Below are 18,048 nucleotides of genomic sequence, written 5' to 3'. Positions count from 1 at the left end.
TCAATCTGGATTTTGGAATTAATTGATTTAAATGTCACCAGGGAGATAATGATGTTAGCACTCTTATGAATTTAATTTTCTGATGTGGATTGATATTTTGATTAGTTTAACTCGTGTGTGCGTTGGAATTAATCCACTGTGTTTTACAGCCCGTTAAACTGTCTTTGTGTGACTTAAATGCCCTCCATGACAACGCAGTGACCCACTGTTTGCACTGGACACAAAGAACTTTTCTAAGGTGGCTGCGTATGGCAAAGTCTTAACAATATGGCAGGGTCGCTCCTGAAAGCTCACTGGACTGTGCCATGATGCCACTTCTCCTTAACCAAGCCCTCGAGGTACAAGCCACAGCTGAGTGGGCAATTGAACTCTCTGTGCCTGTCCAGATGTTGGCCTAATTTACTACGACTAGCAGCGTATGTGGCCCATTTACATGTCCTCGCACCCAGTGTGTGTGCCTGCATGTGCACAATGTCAGCTCCTACCTCAGGTGCTCCACCCACTGACATCCCATGATTCATGTTGTTTTTATAGCAGCAAGTGTTTTTTTTTTTTTAACAAAGAGGTTTTGTGGTGAACTGGGCACAGCTCAGATTCAACGTCCTCACACCAATTTCTTAACGTTTCAATGCATTTGGATCAAACATTGAAATAAAAAAAGTTGTTTTTGTTTAACCTGTAACAATTTGCCAACCAGGCCAATGCACATTTCCCCACAGAATCATCCAGCAAGAAATCATATGAATACAAGTTGTTAGATTTAGTTGAATAAGGTGCATTTTATTTTATAAAGCACCTCTGCGACATACTGTGGCATCAGGCCAGTTTTAGACACCTCTGCAGCTGGCAGTGGCCAGATGTGGTGTGTTTGAAGACAGATGAGAGCAGCAGCCTGGTGCATCTTCAGAAGAGATGGAGAAGCTGTGAAGATTTCCAACAACCTGTAAGGATGACTGTGTGCCAAGTCTATCTATCTATCTATCTATCTATCTATCTATCTATCTATCTATCTTGGAAAATGTTCATTACCTTTGGCGTGCTTGTCATTGCCTTCGAAATAATATGAGACATAATTAACACATAATTAGTTTTATTGTTACATTAAGCCGAATAGATACTTTACATTGTAAGTGGTGGTGAAAACTTTCCTGTCTGTCATCCTTATTATGCTCATCATGCTGGTAATCGTTTGTCAATTACACATCTGACTGACACGTTTTCCTGCTCTCAGTCTGTGATAATAACTCCCTGATCATCAGCGTCTATGATCTTAGTTCAGGGTTGAAGTAATGGAAAATGACAGTAATCCCCCATCCATCCTTCTATCGTGATCTAAATTTGCTCTCTCCTTAATGAGACATGCTCTGCATGCATGCAGTGACACGGAGTCTGTTAAAGGAATTATTAGCACTGATAGAGTGGAAAAGATGAGCACCTCACTTCCTACAGAGATGATTGAAGTGATACACTACTGGAGACATCTGTTCACTTTCATTATAACATTTTCAGAAGTATGTGATCAGAAAAAATGACAGGAGGGTTTAAACTAGATCAGATTTTAAGTTTTTTTCTGTAGAAGTTTTTTTTATCAAGCTCAGATGACTTTTATATATCGAAATCAATATATAGTAATGATGTGTGAGAACTGGAGGACAGCCAATATTATGTATTAAGAGGCATCTCAATAGCCAAATGCAATATTTTATATTTATTTAAAACCTTTAAAAGAGTAAAATGGGGAAAAAAGATGAAATAATAGACACTGATTTTAAATAAATATCTATAATTATATAGAAGTGGGAATATATTGAATGTATCCTCACAAAGAATGGAAATTGAAAAATGGAGTTTGAAACATACTACAAGAAACTTTTAACTGGTTATCAAATTATAGTAATTTAACAATAATGCCTCTATATGACCTACATAAACAATCAGGACCATCAGGGAGAAGATTGGATATTTCTATATAATTATTATAGTTATTCTTGTCACCCGGTTGGCTGAATTTTTTAATGCAGAAATAAGCCTGCAGATGGCCTGGAACTGCCCCGGTTAGCTGGAAAACACAACGGCATATAGCCTCACGTAGTCCAAGTTCAAATTTGATAACAGTATCACTGTAAATTTACACTTAACATGTTTTTCTCCAGAAATATTCAGGTGCCTGGCAAAAAAAGGCAATTTTTCCACCAGAGGAGCCAGTGTTTTATATGACGTTTAAGTATATCCTCACAGAGAATGGACATTTTTATGTAATGAATTGTCAGTTATTTAAGTTTTAAAATGACAGGAGGACAACAATTCAAGGGTGCCAGACAGGGCAAGCTTTATTTAACACAGCAAAAAACAAAAACAAACCCAAAAAAAGGAAATAAGGTTAAATTTCCAAAATAGATTTTAAACAAATGTACATGTCAATCAAAAAAAAAAAAAAAAGAGGCAAAAATAGAATAAATATTCACATCAACAACAATATTTTCATGTGACATCCCTGAAGATGTCGTACAATGATTATAAAACAAGAGACGGTATGTACAATCATACAATTTCATTAGGACATGCTTAGGAGTTTGACTGCACCATTGTACCACACACTGACTACAACACAAAGGCTGCATATTAACTGACATGGTCCGTGAGCCGCCCGTCTATCCCACCTTCAGAAGGCCTGGCATCAGCTCCCTAACCCAAAGAAAAATATCAAGAATCTTTTTGTTTTTTGGAACAATAAATGCAGACACAGACCGACGCTGTGATAATGGATGTGGGGATGTCTGCTTGTGAGCCAACCCTCTCTGTCCACACAACCAACCCAAGAGCCAGTCTCTGTTTCCTATGCTGAATTGTTGCTAGGCAATGCTGAGGAATTTGGTGTGTGACCATGAACTGGAAGCCTTTGTGCAAATCACCGCTTTAAGTTCCTCCGACTACCGAAGGGCAGTCCACAGCTCCATAAAGACGCTACGACCATCTTCCAAAACAACACCAGGACTCACATCATGCTTTTAAATACCAAAAAAACAAAAGAGAGAGAGAGAAAAAAAAAGAAAATACACATCAACCATAAAAACAAATAATGGAAAAATAGCTTTCTTTGGACAGGGCCAGCCTGTGCATTTTGATTACTTGTTCTCCTTAGTCCCACATTATTTCCTTTTTTTCCACACACTAGCCCTTTTTACAAGATGATTGTTGGACTTTTGAAGTAGATTTCCAATTTCACAAGCATATACTGCACTGCCAACTCATTCAAGCAGTTTATTTAGATCCTGCTGCCTTTTTAATACTTTGTTATGATTATGTAAAATTGACAGCAAAGTCTAGCGTCTCCAACTCTTCTTCACGCACGACGTCATCATCGGTTATTTTATATACCGTTAGCTACTTACACAGAGGAGGAGGGGCAAACACAGATCAGCAGCCTCTTTGTACAGCAGAGATGGTTTCAGTCTAAAACATGGATGTCCGTGGAGCGCTATAGCATGACAGTTATCACAAAGCTGCATCTTTATTGCCGCACAGGTTACCTTTGCATCACAAGCACTTAAATCATTATTGCTTTATGGTTAGAAGCACAGGGATCAATGCTGCACACACACGTAACCATGAAGCCAAAGATTTAAGCTCAGAAAAGGGTCTGATTTTTGCTCCGTAGTCGCCGTAACCTACAGTAAGTGCTGCTTATTGGAGGTCGATAGATTAACAAGAGCGCTGACGCAAAAAACTTGAGTCACCTTGGAAGAATAGAGTCAGCTCGGGAGTGCTACATTTGGATTGTTGCAAATCAGAGAAATCCACAGGCATATTACAGGAGTCAAAACCTTCGCAATGACTTCTGGGAACATGATATGAAAGGCATTTTTCAAAACTGCATACCATTTGAGAATTGTTGAAAAAACTCCCAACAATACAATGCTACAAATCTTTTCCAAAGAATATTTGAAAACTACAAACCAGATTTTCCCATTAGCAGTCAGCCTGACTCAGGTAGGCGTTATTATTTATCCTATGCTTTTAAATATGCCTCACAACACCTTGACCGGCATCAACAACCAGCCTCACAAATAACGCTCGACAGCTCGGCATTGAAGCGTTTGTTTATGCTCCTGGTCACAACAAAAGCATCTTTTATTATCTATTAAAATGTCTGTCCCACCACCAAAATAGCATTTTAAAATAGACTCAAGCTGTGACAGCAGAGCACCGGAAGCCCAACCAAACTTCCCTTTATTTTTTTTGTGTGTCCTCATTTCGTTTTGTACACACACAGAGTCTCTTCATCCTCCTCCACTGACAGCTTGTGGAGCAGCGCTGTCCAGAGCTACACAACCATGCATCAACCATCCATGCAGGTTGAAACAGTCCAGACGGCTGTCTGCACAGCAGCCTGCACTCACAGCTCTTATCCCTGCTCTCATCACCACTGAGACAACGAGAACAGCTCTCTATATGTAATAGCTCTCACTGTGGTTTGTCCCACTACTCCCTCTACATCTCTGTGCTTTCACGAGCCTAAATGGGGACACGAGCGACAAGCTATTTCACACCTCAGACACCTTACTAAGAGGGATGGACAGGATTTTGCTAATTCCCGTCAGTTTCATGCTAGATATATTTTTGTACTTAGAAAAATATCCATTGAATTGTCTGAGAGGCATTTACATCACAAGATTAAACGTCACACGTTGCACATTTCCAATTTGGACAAAATCAACATGTGCCTAGAGAGAGTAAAATCAGACAGATGTAACACCGCTGTAGTTGCATACTGTTTACAGGTGAAAAAATGATAGCTCAATGATCAAACCTTGACTGATATTGTTGGTTGGAAAAGCAAGATAAACAGTAGTGGAAAAAGACAAATGTGCGCTAAAAGGTTCAGGAGCAAGTGGACAGCGGGGTGTCCACCTCTTCTGACGGGTGTTTGGTTTCCGGGGGGGTGAGGGAAGGATTCAGCAGGAAGCCCTGATAAAACCATCGTGCCCACCCCCCCTTCCCCGAGACCAAAGAGGCAGGGGCTTGGGGGTCGCATGTGATGACTGTAACCCAAGAGGTCTCCACTCACATGACCGAGCAGCTCTTGGCCTTCTCCTTCTTGAAGGTGGAGGAGAGCAAATCTGACTTGCTGGGCAGGTGGAGCAGTCTTTTGGAGAGGCGGCGGGTGGGGCTGGTCTTCGGGAGAGGCTGCAGCTTGTTGATGCAGGCCATCGCTGCGGTGCGGAAGACGCTGTGGATGCTTTTCTCCGAGGTGAACGCCGAGCACTCCAGGTACGCCTCAGCACCCAGCTGCTTGGCCATGGCAGAACCCTGCAATAAAGAGCGATGAAGGGTGCTGTTCATAACATCCTTTAATACATTTTTATTTTATTCTTCTTATAATATTCTTATATTTTTTTCTATTTGCACCATGTAGTGAGGAGTTCAGGAGGAAACGTCCCTGCAAGCTCATAAATGGTTGTGAAACGGGGTGCATTGTCATGGTTTTGCCATTTCCTGTTTTATTTTGTAGATCGTATCCTCATGTGTCATGTGTTACGTCCTGCCATTTTTCTGTATACAGCTGTGTTTCATTTGTTCATTAGCCCTTGTGTATTTAAGTCTGTGTTTTTCCTTTACTCTTCATTGGTTTGCCTGTGTCTCCTGTCTGTGCCTGCTCTCCAGTCCTTGTGTGTTTGTTCTCCATGGATTTATGGTTTATCCTCCATTTTTGTGCAACTCTTTACTTTTCTTTTGGACTTTGGGTCCCTTTTTGATCACTCTAACACACACGGCATCATTGACTCTTCTAGGTGACAAAAGATGACTCATTATACTCTTCGTTTCTTTGTCAGCATAAAAAAAGACACTTTTAGTTTATAGTTTAATTTTTTAATTTCTGTAAAACTTGAGAATGCCAGCTGAACATAACTCGTGGAAGTTTAGTGACATGCAAGATGTTATGGTCGAAGCCTGAACAGAGATAATTTTTATATATTAATACCATTAATATTACTGCACTCTTTATTTTTAAGGGCAAGTGTGACGGATTTCTGGGGATCTATTGGCAGAAATGGACTATAATACTTATAATTATGTTTTCATTAGTGTATAATCACCTGAAAATAAGAATTGTTGTGCTTTCGTTCGCCTAGAATTAACCTTTTATACCTACAGAGGCAGCAGGTCCTCTTCCATGGTGTGCCCAGAAAGGCCAAACCAAACACAGACTCTACAGAGGACCATTCACGTTTTTAGATTTAAACCTCATGGCTAAATCCTACACACTGGACCTTTAATGTTTTTAATTTAGTATTGTCAATGTTCCTGACAAAATGTGTTACCTGCTCATAGGTCATGGGAGTCTGTTTCTGATTGGACAGCTCCATCAGCGTGCATACATCTGTGCGCAGGTCAGTCTTACAGCCGATGAGCAGGATACGTGTGCTCGGACAGAAGTCCAGGATTTCGGTTTTCCACTGTGATCACAAAAGGACAGGGAATAAAAACCTTTACTTAAAGAAAACAAGCTGCATTTAAAGCAATTCCTGATAACAAGTGGGTGACAATGTGGTACAAAAGTGAATTATGATGGCGAAGCGAAGCACTGAAGTCATCACCTTCTTCAGACTGCTGTCCACAGTGTCCGGACGGCTGATGTCAAAACACAGCAAAACTGCGTCTGAGTCACTGTAGCACAGGGGCCTCACATTATCGTAGTATGGAGAACCTTAGAGGGCAGAAAAGAGAAACTTATTAATGTGGATGAAAGGCAAACACACAGGCATCTCTGATTTCAAGTAGTTCCATGTGCCATCAATTACTTCAGTGCAGCCACTTTTTACCACAGGAACTCGAAGCAGGATGAGTGCAGCGCTGAAATATGTTTATTTGAGAGACAAAAGTTTTAGAGGAACTTTCACAGCCACCATTTTGAAATATCGGTAAAAGTCCTCAGTGTCTTCCACACCTTCACAGTAAAATGGTAACACACACATAGATTTCATACTTTGTAGCTCTCAAATTTCCTCTTTATGTGTTTTGTTCCTGTATTTTTTACGAAAAAGGTTGTTTTGGTATTTATTAAACTTTGACTTCAGGTGTACAGAGGACTGCAGAGGGTGATTCAAACCACCCAGAACACCACTGGTACCCATCTATTGGGCATCAGTGATCTTTGTGAGGTGATGTGTCTGGCACAGAGCACAAAGGACACTAAAAGACGACACCCACTCCAGCCAAAGCCTGTTCACCCTGCTGCCATCTATCAAAAGATACAAAACTATCTGCTGCCGTACCACCAGTCTACTGAGCAGCTGTATTTCCTCAGGCTGTGAAACTCCTCAATTCATCCTCAACACTTAACCATAAGAAAGTTTTTTTTTTGAGTAGCATAAAGGCACAACAACTTGCATTTCATTGTATAACACTGTGTTGTTGAATGATAAATGAATGGACCTTTATTTTTTCATTTTCATTTCATATTTTCTTATGAAAAGGAACTAACATCGAGGCTAAATTTGCATTTTAAAATGTTAAAGACTTCATTACTTAAACCGATAATTTAATTTAAGTGGACACTGTTTCAGGGATCGATCACTCTGACAACAGGCAGTTTGGTCAGAGCAAAAAAGGTTGATCGAGCAGCAGACTGTCAGAGGCAGAGCGAGAGAATACAGCTGCGGGGATTATGTGCAATCGGCATCACTTCTCCTGCTGAGCCTCACTTTGCTGTCCCTGAAACTGCTCTTTTCCCTGCTCCTATATCCTCTGCTGCCATTTCAGAGCGAGAGAAGATGACAATCGAGCTTTAAATCCTCATTGATCTTCTCTTGCAGTAGATTACGCAAGTGGAACGGTGGGGCAGGCAGACGCTCCCACTCATGCTCAGAATCCTTAAGTAAACCACCCACCCCCCAAAAAATCCTCTGCTCGCCGCGCAATACCTCCAGTCCCTCTGTTACCACAGCAACAGCCTTGGAATCCACCATCTACATCAGGCATTCCTCCCACCTCACCATAAAGGCTCGCCTTAACTGCCAATCAATCATTTTACACCGCAAACTGCCCACCCACCTACTGTTGGGGACATTCCTCTGCTCGGCAAAGGAGTTGGGGACATTTATCACACATTCACACCTAATGACACACAAACACACTATTCAAATTAGGCAGCAGCCAGAGGTGAACCCAATCTGTGATCAGATGAAACAGAAGCGGAGCAGCTCAATGGGATTATTGTGTTTACTTTAGGCTCGGTGAGAATCCCAAAAGGGATTCAGTGTTCCTCTTATAGCTACAGATAACAAAAGCCGTCTGTGTAATCACTCATTTAGACATTACACAACCGTCCTAATTGATTTAGGGCGTAGAAAACAATGCATCAGAAGGAAACATATGAAGCCGGCGCACACAACATGGATGTGTGCATATAGATCAGTTTCATGAATACTTAATGATTTTCCACATTATCAAAGGGTAAAACTGAATTTGCCAGCTGCCGGGCGCTGTGAGTGGAATAATGACAAGCTGTGATGAAATTCCTCCGGGCTCAGTGTCCGGGAGAAAGTAAACATCTCTGCAAAGGAACAAAGGCTTGTTGTATTATAACTCTGTTTCTATGCCTTTGGATAGAAAAATGACTTTGTTCTACTCTTACAAAAGCAAGGTAACCGAAACATCCTGATTAAAGTCAGTGTTTACTACGAGAGAGAACAGACAGAATGCAAATTACACTATTGCCCTGACACCGTTTACACCTAGGGCGGGAACAGGAAAGCCACGCTCATCTGTGAGACAACTTTGCGTTTGCTGACTGTGAAAATTGACACACATTAAGATCAGAACAATTAGCAACCCAAGGCTGATGAACCTGTATGTGTGTGTGTGTGTGTGTGTGTCTGATGACTGAGGTGTCTCACAGGAGAGACAGAGGCAGGGGCCGCTCCATAAATCTTCTCAATCTCCCACAAGGGGTTATCACACACGGCCGGGAAACTGGGTGTGATTCTGCATTAAATGGCCACTGATCTAAACGCAGCAATCAATGGAAAGCTGCACAGGGGGTCCAAGAGCCTTTGCAATTAAAGCTGACAAATTAGTTACCCTGCCAAGGGGGAAGGGAGATGGAGGGGACGTCTAGGATGTTTTTTTTCTTCCGCAGAAATCGATTTTTGGACAAACGATGCACAATTCAGTAGGCGTATTTATCCAATCTTCAAAGGGAATGAATAAAAAATGTGTAAATATTAGCATTTGAAGCTCCACAGCATGCTGTTTGGGTGCAGGAGCAGCCTTGGCAGCACTCTCCCGACACACTAGGACCCAGTTTCTAATCCTGGAAGAAATAGCTCTCTCTATTGTGGCAAGAAAAAGCCAAGAGGAAGAGAGGAGGAAAGGCAGGAGTGTCGCCTACTGAGGCAGATCACAAAGAGCCCTCCTATGCCATTAATCCTTCACCCCCTGCAGTCTGATATCACAGAGCACCGGTCTCTGTCTCTTTCCCTGTCTTCCCTCCTTCTCGCCGTTGCAACAACCCGAGGAATGGCTCACATAGACAGATCAATACACATGCAGAGCCTAAGCATGCTCCAAATGTTCCTTTTCTTCCTTTCTCTGAAGAGCACGCCTTGACAACAGATGGAGAGTTTCTGAGGCATGAAACATGGACAGCGAGGCTGACTAACTGGGGAATGGAAGGAAAAGAAAAGAGCATAACCAAATTCCTGCGGCTGAGTTCAACTCCATCCATCTTGATGGTGCGGCGCCCAGAGCTAAGTGTCGAGGTGGAAATTGGGCCAGAGCAGAAGTAGGCTTCGCAGGCCCAGACGTCGGGCCCCGTGTTGGTGCGTACAGGTGGGGGAGGGGAGGATCTGCTTTTTAGTGTGTGCATGGGTGAGACCGTGATCGAATTTTTGTGCAGAGTGGCAGAGCCCGTCTTCATCATTAGCACACTCCTCTCCTACAGAGAGAATGCAGAGGTCAGACAGATTAATGATCCAGTGATGGGATGACTCACAGATTTGGGGATGAGAGTAGCTCTGCACCTCCACCCACACTCAGCCGACTGGGAGCCGTGCTGCTGCTGCTGCTGCTGCTGCAGCTGCAGCTGATAACTATGGTCTTCACAGCCAGCCAGGCCAAAAAACACACTACATTGCGTCAGACAGTTGTTCCACGGTTTCACATGCCAGAGCCAGTCAGAATCACAGCTGAAGCCCCCTGCAGGGAGCGAGAAGACGCTTCTTTGTTCCTGAGCATTGCCACGTCTGAGCTGTTAACAAGCTTTACTTTGTAACTTGACACTGTCAGAGCTGATCACTTTCTAGGTTTTGAAGTTGAGTCAAACAACAGATAGCCTAGAAAAGGTCTGGTGTGCATTGAATTATAAATGATTCTGCCAGTAATCTTTCACAAAGAAGTAAAAATCTACGTGTTAGAGCAGCTGAAAGGTTAATGATAATAGTTCACCCATCATGTTGGATGAAATTCATCTGCCTAGACTAGGGCTTAATGCCTTATCCTTTATTCTAATTTAATACTAAACTAGTGTAGAAACAATTGGTCAATCGACAGAGAATGATTCTACAACCATCTGAATGAATGGTTATGTCATTTATAGAAAAAAACAACACAAACATTGGATGATTCCCGTTCAGGCTGTCATGATTTTACCTACACGTTTATGGTGGCCAAATGAAATCATGATAAGCGGTATCTATAGAAATTTGAAATCAATAAAATCTGTGTTTAACTTTGTTTCCTGTGTGTTTTGTCTCTTTTATTTGGCCAAAAAATTACCCTCAAAATAAGAGTGTAGGGAGGTGGTCTGTGACCATAACTGTAAAAAAGTGTACAGAAAGAACAATTACGCAAAATTACCAGAGAAAAGGCAACCAGATGAGCTCATAAAGAAAACATGCACAAGGCCTAACAACTTAGCTAGATTATTCATACGATAATATCATATGTGGAATTAAAAAGATGACAGTATTTCAATTTTTTGTGTCACAACTATCGTCAGTCGCTCCGATCATTTGAAAATCCTACACCTGTCATCATGGCTAAAAGCTCAGTTTGCCCATCATATCCCCCACAAAAAAGTTACATCAGATGTGTGGAAATAATTAAGGAAATACAGGGGGATGAGATGCCCACCATTTATTTTCATTTATTTATTCAGCGGGGGCTTATGATTTATGATTACATTATTTAAGATTGTTTGATCATACAGGTCTTAAGCTCCTGTGATAGCTACACACCCCCAGTAATCAGAGTTCCCAGTCTGGACTGCTAGATGCACGACTAACAGAGCTAACTAACTAATGGTAGCTACAGTTAGCAGCAATTAGTGGATAATCTGGTGATATGCAGACCCCAATTTGTTTACATATTGTACCTTTAATTTAAAGCACATTTTGATGATTATTGAAAAAATCATTATTTTGGTCAGGATAATTGTGACATGAAATTTTCATTTAATCTTTATAATAATAATCATTAGTATCAGCCTTAGAACAGATTGAAGACTAGAAATTACTGAAAGCTCAGTTGCTAATAGAAATGCCTGACACATAGCCATTCTAATGATTATTGTCTATTAACAAAGCCTCTCTTTTACAATTATAGAGATTGTTTCATCAGCTTAAATGGATATTGGGTTCATTACAAATCAAGCTCATTCATTAATCATACAAGAAGCGACGATACAACATATACAGTATCCTCTAAGACTCAAAGGCTTTATCAGCAAGACCATTCAACCTGAAACAAATGACTCACTAACACCATAACGAGAGTCATTATTCACTATACATGAGTTACAGCCACTGGACATTGTTCGCCTTCCCCTCTTTCTCTCTCTGTCTCCCCCCTCCTACATGTCCGATTGGACCAGGCTGATTAAAACCGGTGGATTGATTTTGGTCTGTAAATCCATGGCAGGCCGGGGAGAAGGAGCTGCCTGCCATGTGGAGCCGGTGATGAGGTCAGTCCGATCAATGAAGGGGAGTCAAGATAACGAGGAGACCCTCTGAGTGTGGAGGGGCCGCAGCGACGGTACTCCACGCAATTAGAGCAAATTACAGTAAGGAGAAGAAGAACTCCAACAAACAGCCCCTGTGATTGTCGTATATCACCAGGAGCCTGACGTGGGATACGGAGAGTAATCTATAATAAATGATGGGGGATGGTCCTTCTCTCAGTGCTCACATTAGTCTTTAAATCAAACCTAAAGCATGTCGCTAATTAAAATATTCACATCATCACCGTGTTGTTTTGTATTCTAATGTCTGTGTTTGTTACTGGGCATGTTCATTTTTCTTCATGATGCAAATTAGCCGGAAACTAATTGGTGCAATTTTGGATTGTGCATGGATAACGAGGGGGCGACAAACAAAGGGCTCAACAGAGGGAAGAAAAGAGTAGAAAGAAAGAAAGAAAGAAAGAAAGAAGAAAGAAAGACAAAAAGAAAGACAGACAGACAGACAGACAGAAAGAAAGAAAGACAAGAAGGAAGAAAGAAAAAAGAAAGAAAGAAAGAAAGAAAGAAAGAAAGAAAGAAAGACAGACAGAAAGCAAAGAAAGAAAGACAAGAAGGAAGAAAGAAAAAAGAAAGAAAGAAAGAAAGAAAGAAAGAAAGCATCTCCCACTCAGTGGGTCAGTCAGAAGTGGTGGCCCTGTGGTCCTATTCAGAGTCTAATCCCCTGCATCATGCTTTGGAGTGGGTGACCCGCAGCAGCATATGGAGGCGAATGCAGGTCACCCGAGTTTCTGAGCTGCCTCCTGTCTGTCTGCTCCAGAAAACCTTCCTCCTGCTCTACAGGATGTCTCTGTGTGCGTGTGCCCGAAATCCCCCGGCACCAGGCCCACTCCCGCTGGCCAGACCAAAGGTCCACAGTCTGGGATTAAAAAGCAGGATTTGGTCTGGGGAGGGAATTACATTCACTTTTTTCCTGTTGCTGCTTTTGGTTAATGGAGAGGAGGTGGGAGGGTGGGTGGGGGGGTGTGAGAACACAGTAAATACTGCATCATCTCATACAAGTGGGTCCGTTACATAAAGGATTTATTGTACGCAGACACACGTATGCACAAACACACACGAGCCAACTTGCTCAGCCAGGGTGACCTAGTGAGGCTGCAGACGGATCCAGAAGCACGAGTGTGGATGCAGACGGATGTGAGCTAGAGAGAGGAGCCATTGTGCAGCGAGCATGAAGAGGAATCAAACAGGTGCTTCAGACCCGTGTTCACAGTATCCAGGTCAACACTCTAAACAGCTGATCCCCAGGGAGATCCACACTGACACATTGACCCTCTTTTTCACGCTTAGTCTAAATGAACATATGATGCACAAAGTCAGCCGCAACAGCAAGCGAAGCGGAATAATTGCTGTCTCTCTGCGTAGTTTCCAGTGAAACATGTTAGGCAGAGAAACACACTTGTAGATCTGACAATCCTTTATCCTGCCACATGGAAAAATATGATATAAACGGAAATTTAATCAGATCTGAAAGATGACTGAGACTCTGCAGTGCAACAGGTCGGACTGCGCATTATATTGATATTATATCATGATATGAGACTAAATCGTCCTAGATTTTTGATATCGTCATATTGTGATATAGCATAAGTGTTGTCTTTTCCTGGTTTTAAAGGCTGCATTACAGCAAAGCGATCATTTAAACCTTTTTCTAAACTTACCAGACTGTTCTACTTCATTATATCCACATTACTGATGATTATTTAACTAAAAATCTCCTTGTGTTAATGTTTTGTGAAAGCACCATTAGTCATCCCTACAATACAGACTTAGACTTTATTATTCCAAGTTGAAATTCCTTTTCACGGCACCGTACCCGTCAGACAGACAGTACATATGACAGACAGTATGCATACAACACACTGTAAAAACACACAGTACCATGTATTTGTTGGGTATCTGAAAAATATTGTGACATGATTTTGCCGCCTGGCCGTAGCATCTAAGGAGTGCTTTTGAGGAAATGTAAAACCATCGAGACGTATCATGTATCGCAACATATCCTGAAAATACTGCAATATTATTTTAAGGCAACATTGTCCAGCTGTAGCAACAAGTGCACAAAGAGCAGGAGGGCTGTCCACAAGCCTCTCACCCTCTGAAAACGTCACATGGAAGGTCGTTGTTACCCCGTTCTGTTTAAACTGATCTAAAATAAAGACCATAATATCGACAGCATTCGTTCTTTTTGCAGCTAAAAACTAAGGCTTCTGTCTTTCATGTCATCATGTTGTACGCTTTACTCATGTGGGATTTGATCGACTGGACTGAACAATGTTCAGATGTTGAGAATGTTTTGTTCATTAAGAATAATTAAGAAGATTATCAGCGTATATGTTGTGGATAGAGATCTGAAAACATTTAGGTTTTAAGATCACAGTGCAGAAAACGATGCTTGAGGTGACATATATCTATTAAATTTTGAATGAAGTTTACTGTTTCAGTATACTGATGTCATCTTAGAAAATAAAGTTTATTACACTGTAAAATGTAACTTAAGTGTTTGACAACCACATTTGAGGGACCACTGCAAAAAATGTGTGTATACAGGCCGATGTAATGATATGAGACTTTTTGACTCCCTAATATCAGTATCACCATCGATCAGGCGATCAAGATTTGATTTGGAAAACATGTCAGATTTATGCTTTATGTTTATGCCTTTATCAATTATTATGATTTACTGACTTATATAGTCTTTTGGCCCAGGTTGTACAGATTTTAGGGATATGAATTGTTTGAAGATACTCCAAGAAATTACATAAATAGGCAAAAATACCTATGTAGGCACTGGTAGACCATGTGTATTACCATGTGTATTACACAGTTCAAAGAGTTAAGTAATCAAACATCACTTTGATGCTATCTCCTTTCATAACAATAACAAAAAACCCCAAAAGGGGAACATCTAGGAGGATATAAAGCTAAGACAGACGCTCATTACATTCACAGCGCACTGGCCATAATATCCCAGCCTCCCCCAGTGCTGCAGGCAGAATGGCAGGCCATGATAGGCCAGACAGACACACACAGACAGACAGACAGACAGACAGACAGAGAAAAGAGGTGATCATTTACCTGAAGTGTCCCACAGACTGAGCTCCACTCGCTGCTCCTCCAGCTCCAGACAGGCTGTGTAGTTTTCAAACACCGTGGGCACGTAGGTCTGGGGAGCAATTAGTAACATGGTGCCATTAGTGGGGAGGTGTCAGTCAGTCAGTCAGCCACAGGTAATGGAATTTATCCAGCTTAATTAGTGCAACACGCACTGAGGGGGGCCAGTCAAATACAAATAATAAGCCTGAATACTTTTTTTTTTTTTTTTTAATTCCTCAATTTTCCGGATCAATCAATCACTTGAATCACTGCAGCTGCAGGAAATATCCAGCTGGGGCCAATAAAACACGAAGCAATCATACATGCGAACACAATTTCATTAATCGTGCCATTTAAAAAAAAAAAAGCTAATGCATTTGAAGGTATTACGGTAAATGCGTGGAAAACAATCCAAGAGGACAAAATGTTACGAAAATGCGCATGAAAACTGTGACTGCAACAGACGCACACATTTCTCCTCCTGCCACGTTCAGTTATTATAAGAGAAGTCAACCCTGTGATATCCACAGACATCCACAAGAGCTTTGTGTGCATGTGTTTGTATGATGAGCCACATTGTATCACACATACATACCTCTGGATAACAGTCCTTCGCCAGGACTTGCAACATCGCCGTTTTTCCGCATTGAACGTCTCCCACAAGAACCAGTTTACATCTCACCACCAGCGGCTGTGTGTTTCTCCTTTCCTTCATGATGTTAATGATGCTCCGATTCGTTTTGTCTCCCTTTTTTTTATTTTGTAGAAAATGTCAGAAAACAAGCAGCAGATAAGCCCAGAAATCGTCCCACTGTGCCGAGCGTCCTGGCGTCTGTCTCTCGGAGGATGCTCGCAGTTGATCTGATTGAATTTGCCACTGCGGCTCTTTATACAGGCGAGCAGCAGCCAATAGGAGCACTCCATTCCACAGGCTCTCTGACACCCCTGTGCTGCACACGCACACGCGCGCGCGCGCACACACACACACACACACACACACACACACTGCACTGTGATGTTGTCAGAGAGCAAAAACAAGTTGTTGTGTCAAGGATGAGAGAGCAGCTGCGCTATAAGCAGGGATCTCTGTGCAGATACTGTTCAGGATGCTGTGCAAGGTTGTAAGAGGAGTTTGATGGTTGTACACAGTCAACCACTGAGCAAATCCATTGTTAAGAACAAGTAGTTTACTTCTCTGATCATTTAATTCAAACAGTTTCCAAATGTCTTTTCGGCCTTATGAATGGAAGCCTAGTGCTGCAACGCTAGAAAAAGAAAAGCAGGATCAGAGTTGTAACATCGCGCCAGAACAAGAAACTCTTCTCGATGTAACAATATGCTATTTATCCTGTTATAATTTAAAAAGTTTCATGTTATTTAACAAGGTAATAGTAGGCTTATATTGTTATGACAAGAAAAGTAGGTAATTATAATAACCATCATTCATAAAGGGTAAAGATAAATAGACTTAATAATTATTGGACTGTTAACAAACAATGACAACTGTTTATTGTAAAGTTGCAATAATACTTAAAGTTAACAAAGCAATGAAGATCATCTTCACACTTGAATTCAGAAGGTGTATGCTTGTATTTTTCTGTTTAATAAGGGAAATAGGTATGAAATTATATTTTTTGATATCTCTGCCTCACAATACAAAGATGTCTTTGACAAAACCTCAAAACTCGTATTTTTTCACATTTTGTTGATAATGTAAGTTAATTTTGAATGTTGAATGTTTTGCACATTGCACCATTAATAATACTATGTAATTAATCTTTAAACATGATCTGGGTGTCCTGTTTATAAACCTTTAATAGCTTAATAAATGTTTTTTAAAGTATTATATTGTTTTTCAACTGTAAAATGATCAACCAAAGTTTAATTAACTTTCCCATTCATTAATGATGACTACTATAAAGTGTTCACAACTTTTCTTGTTTTAACAAAATACTATTATCTTGTTATAACATGAACACTTTCTTATTATAACAAGATAAACAACATATTGTAAAAAGTTATTTGACTGTCAACAAACAATGTAATGCCTGGTGAACAATTTATTAAGCCATCGTTAAGGTTTATAATCATCAGTTACAACTTTAAAATAAACAATTTAATAATGATGGGTTTTATAAAGTGTTACCAAAACGTTTTTTTAAATTTTTTTTTATTTTTATAATGTGATGAGTTAACAATATCCTGTTACAATAATAACTCTTCAGGTTATAATCTGATCCTGATCTGTTTTCCTTATCTTGCCGTGGCAGCACTACCTAAGTAACACAGCAGTCAGTCACTGCAGACGTCTGTTTTATCACCTGTGGGTGCTGTCACTTGGCCTGCTGCAAATTGATTGATTAGATTGACTTGCCTGGCAGGATCAATAGCATACCACTGGCTCAAGACAATGGGACTGATAGACCAATCCACAGTGGACTAATTAGTTAACTTTAATCTGCATTACAGAGTCAAGTCAATTTTAGCCAAACAACTCAGCTTCTTCTTCTTGAAAACGATTCTTCAGCTTCCACAACTGGTTTGAAACTCCCTGACTCGAGGCCAATAAGGTAAATTAGTAACTGAGCCTCTTTTTTTTCTGTCATTGTGTATTCAACAACACTGTTTGTTTTATCACATGAAGGATTTCTTCTAAAATACAACATGTCTGACTTGTCACAACCTTCTTAAACAGACAGATAGGTTGGTTTGCTGATCAAAAGCCAGTCTGACCTGTGTCAGTATAAAACCACCATGTCGACATGTGGTGGGATGGTGTGAGCCCCCCTGACAGGCGACCAGCTATCGGCTGCCCACAGGGTCAAGTCAGAGGTCTTTCCTCTCACTTGTGCTGGTCAGACCCCTGGAGACACGCTGACTTTCACACCCTGAAGGTTATTACTGTGTGGAAGCAGCATCCATTGTAAGTAAAA

General features: G+C 41.0%; 1 protein-coding gene across 1 annotated transcript; it reads right to left on the bottom strand.

Moving 5' to 3' along the window:
• Positions 1-5,064: 5,064 nt before the first annotated feature.
• Positions 5,065-15,830, bottom strand: rnd1b (Rho family GTPase 1b). Its single transcript, XM_073470801.1, has 5 exons — positions 15,711-15,830; positions 15,098-15,185; positions 6,600-6,709; positions 6,324-6,458; positions 5,065-5,310 (listed from the first exon to the last, which is right to left on the bottom strand). Exons 1-5 carry the CDS (start codon positions 15,828-15,830, stop codon positions 5,065-5,067), a joined length of 699 nt encoding a protein of 232 aa, XP_073326902.1.
• Positions 15,831-18,048: the final 2,218 nt, after the last annotated feature.

The sequence above is a fragment of the Pagrus major genome, chromosome 7 (genome assembly GCF_040436345.1).
Source record: "Pagrus major chromosome 7, Pma_NU_1.0".
Lineage (NCBI taxonomy): Eukaryota > Metazoa > Chordata > Actinopteri > Spariformes > Sparidae > Pagrus > Pagrus major.
This window is presented reverse-complemented; position numbering and strand designations above follow the sequence as displayed.